At 70.8% G+C, this 6,227-nt stretch overlaps 3 protein-coding genes across 5 annotated transcripts in view; 1 reads left to right on the top strand and 2 right to left on the bottom strand.

Annotated features, from left to right (window-relative positions):
• Positions 1-2,011, bottom strand: part of SEMA6C (semaphorin 6C) — a 7,098-nt gene extending 5,087 nt beyond the window's left edge. Inside the window, exons 1-6 of one of the 3 annotated variants that reach the window (XM_042020950.1) lie at positions 1,916-2,011; positions 1,120-1,289; positions 934-1,048; positions 631-688; positions 476-532; positions 198-299 (exon numbers count right to left, since the gene is read on the bottom strand). In XM_042020950.1, the coding sequence (XP_041876884.1) occupies positions 198-299; positions 476-532; positions 631-688; positions 934-1,048; positions 1,120-1,231 (444 nt within the window). In that variant the 5' untranslated portion in view covers positions 1,232-1,289; positions 1,916-2,011. Of the gene's footprint in view, positions 1-197; positions 300-475; positions 533-630; positions 689-933; positions 1,049-1,119; positions 1,725-1,915 lie in introns of those variants that run through there. The other 2 variants (XM_042020949.1, XM_042020951.1) reach the window with 2 other exon arrangements.
• A 602-nt stretch (positions 2,012-2,613) lies between these two features.
• Positions 2,614-5,307, top strand: NUDT17 (nudix hydrolase 17). Its single transcript, XM_042020984.1, has 9 exons — positions 2,614-2,793; positions 2,957-3,070; positions 3,777-3,899; positions 3,991-4,162; positions 4,266-4,291; positions 4,385-4,477; positions 4,568-4,666; positions 4,859-5,019; positions 5,125-5,307. The coding sequence occupies exons 1-9, from the start codon at positions 2,614-2,616 to the stop codon at positions 5,288-5,290; spliced, it is 1,134 nt and encodes a 377-aa protein (XP_041876918.1). The 3' UTR covers positions 5,291-5,307.
• Positions 5,308-5,504: 197 nt separating this feature from the next.
• Positions 5,505-6,227, bottom strand: part of LOC121661117 (ankyrin repeat domain-containing protein 35-like) — a 5,363-nt gene continuing 4,640 nt past the window's right edge. Inside the window, exons 10-12 of the mRNA XM_042020952.1 lie at positions 5,898-5,987; positions 5,709-5,774; positions 5,505-5,601 (exon numbers count right to left, since the gene is read on the bottom strand). Of these exons, the coding sequence (XP_041876886.1) occupies positions 5,524-5,601; positions 5,709-5,774; positions 5,898-5,987 (234 nt within the window). The 3' untranslated portion in view covers positions 5,505-5,523. The remainder of the gene's footprint in view (positions 5,602-5,708; positions 5,775-5,897; positions 5,988-6,227) is intronic.

Raw genomic sequence — 6,227 nt, 5'->3', positions numbered from 1 at the left:
CCCCCCCCAACACTCAGCACCCCCTCGTGCCATCCCCAACCCCAGCACGGACATGGCTGAGGACCTCCACACTCATCACACATCTGGGAACGGCCGTGCTGGGGCTGAGACCCCCCCCCCCCGGCCCTCCACCCCCCCCTCCGGCAGGCGGGGGGCGCCCCCCCCCCCCTGGGCGGCCCAACCCCGGGCCCCCCCACCTGGTAGGTGCGGCACAGGGGGCTGAAGGCGTTGGTGCCACAGGCCAGGAGGGTCTCGGCGTCGCGGGGCACCAGCACCCGGATGTAGTTGTGACACTCGTCCTGTGGGGTGGGGGGGACACAGAGGGACCCCGGCGTCACCCCCTTCTCATGTCCTGAGACCCTGTTTGCCCCCACCCCTTGTACCGTCAAACCCTGCACCCCCAAAGTCCTGTACCCCAAATCCCCACATCCTCAGCACCGCTCCCCACCCCTCGCCCCCCTCAAGGCCCCCTCACCTGCCGCCGGCCCCGCATGGCGCAGTTCTCCCTGTCCTGCGGCTCCCAGGTGAGGTGCTGCCAGGTGAGACGGGTGCAGGGGGCGGGTGGGCGCGGGGACCCTCCCCCTGCGTGCCCCCCATGTCCCCAGGGACGCTGTGCCCGTCCCCCCTTACCCGCTCCGGGTACAGCGTCCCCTTGTCCTGCCCCAGCTCGAAGGCGTAGATGTGGTCCCTGGGGGGAGGCGGTGAGTGTGCAAGGGGACACGGGGACGTGCAAAGGGACACGGGGACAACGCGCCAGTCACACGCACGGGGCAGCGGAAGGAACGGGGGGGACACAAGCAGCGACAGGGGTGCAGAGGTGTGCAAATCCTTGCACAAGCACAGGTAAGGATGCTCAAGCACAGGCACCAGCGCAGGGCAGCCGTGTGCCGGCACACACGAGCGTGCACACGAGTGTGCACCGGCCGCGCTCACCGGGCAGCCACGAAGAGCGTCCCGTTGAGCCGCAGCATCCGCTGGAAGTCGAGGCCGAGCCGGGCCGTGCCGTTGTCCCCCCGGAGGCCCCCGAAACGCGGGTACGCGGCGGTGGCTGCGGACCGGGAGGACACGGTGACACCCCGGCAGCCCCCGAGCCCCGGCCGCCCCCCGAGCCCCGCTCACCTGTCAGCCCCACGGTGCTGCGAGCCACCAGGTCCCGCGGGAAGGACTGGGCGGGCACCCCGGCGAGGAGGAGGAGGACGACGACGACGAAGGGCAGCGGGACCCCCGGCATCGCGGGTGGGGCTGAGACCGACCCCCCCGCCCCGCCCCGGGCTGCGAGCGGGGGGAAACTGAGGCGCGGGGATGGGGGGGGGGCGGAGTGGGGACAGTGCTCCCAGTGTCCCCTTCCAGTGTCTCCCGTCCTCTCAGTGGTCCCCGCTACCCTCTGCCAGTGTCCCAAGTGCCCCTGCTCCGATGTTCCTGCCCCAAAGTCCCCAGAACCCCCGTCCCAGTGCTCCCAGTGCTCCCAGTGCTCCGGGAGCTGCTGCCAGCAGTGTCAGGACCCTTCCTCCAACACAGGAGCGTAGCCCCAGTTCCCCGTTGAACAGCACCCACGTGCACCCGCCCCAGCACCCCAAAACACCCCAAAACACCCCGACACCGCTCTCACAGCACCCCAAGTACCCCACAACACTCCAACACCCCCCATGACACCCTCACAACAGTCAGCGTCTCACCCAAACCCCTAAAGCACCCCAAAACCACCGTGTCGCAACACTCCATCGCCCCCCCTACAGCGCCCTACACACCCCCTGCCCCAACACCCCGCAACACCCAACCTACATCCCAAAAGTACCCAAAACCACCCCAAAACGACCCCGTTCCAAGACTCCACCACCCCTTGCCCAAACACTCCCCACCCCCTGCCCCAACACCCCGCAACCCCCGCCCCTCCCGGCCCCTCGGCGCTCGGTACCGGCTCCGCTCCCCGCTCGGTCCCGAGCGGCTCCGCCCCGGAACGGGCCGGGACCGGGCACCGGCCTGAGCGGGGCCGGGGGCGGGACCGGGGACCCCCGTGGGACTCCACAGCCCCCGCCGCGGGACAGCCCCCGCGGCCGCCCTATAGATAGGCGTTAATCCCCGTTAATGAGATGATCCTCATTAACTGCCGAGGGATGGGGGGGGGGGGGGGGGGTTTTGCACGCGGGTGTGGGCGGGCACGGGGGGGACGCCCCCCCCCCCCTTGGCGGTGCACGCGCGTGTGCAACTGTCGGCGCGCACACGCGTGAGCGCGCACACGCTCGGAGACCCCTGGCACACGCGTGTGCGGTGTGGCGGCCACCCGTGTGTCCCCCTCTCTCCCCCTGAGTGGGGACCTGTCACCTGCACCATCGTGTGGCCACTTGCTCGAGGACCGAGAGCTACTGGGAGTTACTGGGACATACTGGGAGCACTGAGCTGCCCCCCGGTGTCACGCTCAGGCTCCGGTCCCCAAGTGTCACCAGCTGCTCCGGGGGGGGCTGAGGGGACCCTGGGGACGTGTCGGGGGTGGAGGACGCTGGGGACACCCTCGAGAGTCGGGGGGCTCTGGGGGGGTCCCGAGGGGGCGGGCACACGGTGACACCTGCTGGCATCACCTGGAACGGCACCTTTCGGGGCCGGGGGGGGGGGGCGATGTCCCCGGGCCGGTGGTGGCCGCCCTGGGGACGCAGCGGTGTCCCCGGAGCGTTGATCGTGTCCCTGAGGGATGGCAGCATCCGCGGGGGTGGCCACGTCCGCGGCAGGTGGCAGTGTCCCCAGTGGGGGAACACAGAGGACACGGCCATACACAGGACACAGGCGGACGCAGTGGACGTGCACGGACACACGGAGACACACGCGGGGACACGGGGGGGACACACACGGGGGACACAGAACTGTCCCCGGTCTACCGGGACCGCCCGAGGGTGATGCCGTTCTCGGCCACCCCGCCAGGGGGCGCGACCGCCGGCCCGGTTGAGGCCCCGCCCCCGGACAGCGTCAGGCCCCGCCCCCCGCGCGGAGGCCCCGCCCCCTGTCATGGCGGGCGCGCGCGTGCTCGTGCACGTGCGGCGCGGGGGGGGCGGGGGGGGCGGCGGCGGCGTTCGGGCAGGTCCGGGAGGGGACCGGGGGGCAACGGGGGGCAACGGGGGCAATGGAGGCAATGGGGGCAATGGGGGACAAGGGGGGCAATGGGGCCAATGGGGGCAACGGGGGGCAACGGGGGGCAATGGGGGCAACGGGGGGCAACGGGGGGCAACGGGGGCCAATGGGGGACAAGGGAGGCAATGGGGACAATGGGGGGGAATGGAGGCAACGGGGGGCAATGGGGGCAACGGGGGCAACGGGGGGCAATGGGGGCAACGGGGGCAATGGGGGACAATGGGGGGCTGTGGGGGCAACGGGGGCAATGGAGGCAACGGGGGCAACGGGAGGCAACGGGGTGCAATGGAGGGCTGTGGGGGGCAATGGGGACAAGGGGGGCAATGAGGGTAACGGGGGCAATGGGGGGCAATGGGGGCAATGGGGGTAACGGGGGCAATGGGGGCAACGGGGGGCAATGGGGGGCTGTGAGGGGCAATGGAGGCAACGGGGAGCAACGGGGGGCAACGGGGGGGGACAGTGCGAGGGAGGGGGAGTGGCCACTGCAGCGTCGTGGGCATGGCGCTGCCGTGACAGTGGCCGCGGTGTCCCCGTGGCCATCGCGCTGCCGTGACAGTGGCCGCGGTGTCCCCGTGGCCATGGCGCTGCGGTGACAGTGGCCGCGGTGTCCCCGTGGCCATGGCGCTGCCGTGACAGTGGCCGCGGTGTCCCCGCAGAGTGTCACCGGCGTGTTCTGCCCCGCGCACACCGACGTGGCCCTGGTGAGCTGCGGGCTGGAGCGCGGCCACTTCCTCATCTCCGATGTCCCCTTCCCCGGCTCCGCTGTCACCGTCCTCAAGGTCCGCGGGGCCACCAGCCCCCGTGTCCCCCCGGGTGCCACCGTGTGTCCCCAGGGAGCCAGCGCACCCCTGACGTCCCCTGTCCCCGCAGAGACCCCCTTTCTGCCCCGCCAAGCTGGGGGGGGCCACGCTGGGTGACCGGAGGGGACACCCGGGGGTGGTCGCGGCGGTGGCCGTGCTGCTGGAGGCCACCTGCGGCCACGTCCTGCTGACCCGCCGAGCCGCGACCCTGCGCCACTTCCCTAATATTTGGGTGCCACCAGGTGAGTGCGAGGAGGGGGCACAGGGGCTCTGGGGTTCCCTGACCCCTCACTCAGGTGGGGACAGGTGTTTTGGGATCCCCTGACCCCTGTCCCCCCCACACAGGTGGGCACTTGGAGCCGGGAGAGGAGGTGAGGTGACACCGTGGGGACACCGTGGGGAGGGCGGGGGGTTCCCAGGTGAGTGAGGGGCCACGGTGCCCCCTGACACCCCCAAACCCCCAGCTGGTGGCCGCGGGGCTGCGGGAACTGGCCGAGGAGACGGGGCTGCGCCTGGAGCCCGGGACCTTCTCCTGGCGCCTGCTCGGCCTCTGGGAGGTAACGACCCCCCCCACCCCCGGGGCTGGGCAGGGGGTGACACCCCCCAGGTGTCCGCCCTGCCCCACGGGTCACCCCTGCTCCCCGCAGTCCCTGTTCCCCCCCACGCTGAGCTGGGGGCCACCACGCTGCCACCACATCGTCACCTACCTGGGGCTGCGCTCGGCCGAGCCCCGCCAGCACCTGCAGGTGGGCGGCACCTCCGAGGGGGTCCCTTCGTGGGTGGGGGTCCCTTCGTGGGTGGGGTGTCCCTCCCCTGGGGGTCCCTCCATGGGTGGGGTTCCCTCCTGAGGTTGGGGTCCCTCCAAGGGTGGGGGTCCCTATTGAGGTTGGGGTCCCCCCCCTTGGGGGTCTCTCCCTCCACGGGGGGTCCATGCCCAGGCCCGGCTGTGTCCAAGCCCGTGTGAGGTCAGCGCCGTGGCCTGGCTGGAGCCGCCAGTCCTGGAGGCCATCGCTGCTACCGAGGAAGGAGCTGAGGGATCGGGATCGGGATCGGGATCGGGATCGGGATCATTCCCCAGAGAGCTGCCAGCCACCGTGGGGTGAGACGCTCCCGACACCGTGGGGACAGGAACACGAGGCTGGAGAACACCTGGGGCTGTCCAGCCTCCCCATGGCCCCATCCCTGATCCCATTCCCTGTCCCAGGATCATGGAGACGAGCCCTGACGGCTTCCGGAACTCCCAGATTCCCACCGGGATCCTCCTGCGCCGGGCTCCAGCCCACGGCCCCGACCTGGAGCGCGTCAGCACCGGCACCAAATTCGCGCTGGGGAGGTGGTGGGGGGACCCTGGCCGGGGGGGCCGGGAATAAAGCGCTTCCCACGGGAACCGAGTCCGTGCTGGAGTGGGACGAGTGGGGACAAGGGGACCCCAGGAACGGGCTGGGGGTTCCCACAGTTTGAGGTGGATTCCAAGGGAATGGAGAAGGGTACACACACACACACCCCCCCCTCCGTGAGCTGTTGGGATGGGGACACGGGATTGAGGACATGGAATGGGACACGGAATCGGACACAGGCCACGTGTGCGTCCCAGTTTCCCAGTTTAATGCCACGGCCCCGCTTCCGCCTCGGCCCGCAGGATCCGCAGCAGCGCGGCGTGGACGCCCTCGTCCATGAACCCCTGCGGAGGAGGGAGTGTGGCTTTTCCCGGGATCCCACCTGGGTGCCCAGCACCCAAAACTGTGCCCCCACCCCCCAGAGACCCCAGGCAGGGTCCGGGGGTCCCACCTGGGCAGCTTGGAGAAGGTGGCTCCGGTACACGGCCACGGTGTCCCGGTGCTGCTTCTGCTGGACCTGGGGGGGACAGGCGGGATGGGGGCACAGGGTGACACTGGGTGGCACGAGGGGGACGGGGGGGACACAGAGTGACAGGGGGTTACAAAGGGTGGCACGGGTGACACCGGGCACTGTCCCCACCTCCAGCTGGAGCTGGAGCCGAGCGCTCCGGCCCCGCAGCCCCAACACCTCGGCCGAGAGTTTCTCCGTCTCCGCCAGCAGCTGCTTCAGCTGGGGGGGCAAATTTGGGGGCAGTGTTGAGGGGCTGTGGGGGGTGGTGGTGCCCCCGGCATCCCCTGAGACCCCCCTGGTCCCTGTGATGCCCCAGGGTGCTCCTTGGTCCCCTCAGATGGTGCTGGGAGATGGGATGGGATGGGATGGGATGGGATGGGATGGGATGGATTGGGATGGATTGGGATGGGACGGGATGGGATGGGATGGATTGGGATGGGACGGGATGGGATGGGATGG

The sequence above is a fragment of the Corvus kubaryi genome, unplaced genomic scaffold (assembly GCF_017639235.1).
Source record: "Corvus kubaryi isolate FWS band 111438036 unplaced genomic scaffold, C.kubaryi_AGA036_p1.0 37066, whole genome shotgun sequence".
NCBI classification, from domain to species: Eukaryota; Metazoa; Chordata; class Aves; order Passeriformes; family Corvidae; genus Corvus; species Corvus kubaryi.
This window is presented reverse-complemented; position numbering and strand designations above follow the sequence as displayed.

Bases quoted from the DNA above. Each gene is read 5' to 3' on its own strand.
- NUDT17 (XM_042020984.1), top strand. From the start codon at position 2,614: ATGTCCCCGGGCCGGTGGTGGCCGCCCTGGGGACGCAGCGGTGTCCCC. The intron at 3,900-3,990 runs GTCCGCGGGGCC...CTGTCCCCGCAG, and splicing joins CCGCTGTCACCGTCCTCAAG to AGACCCCCTTTCTGCCCCGC. The intron at 4,667-4,858 runs GTGGGCGGCACC...GTCCATGCCCAG, and splicing joins AGCCCCGCCAGCACCTGCAG to GCCCGGCTGTGTCCAAGCCC.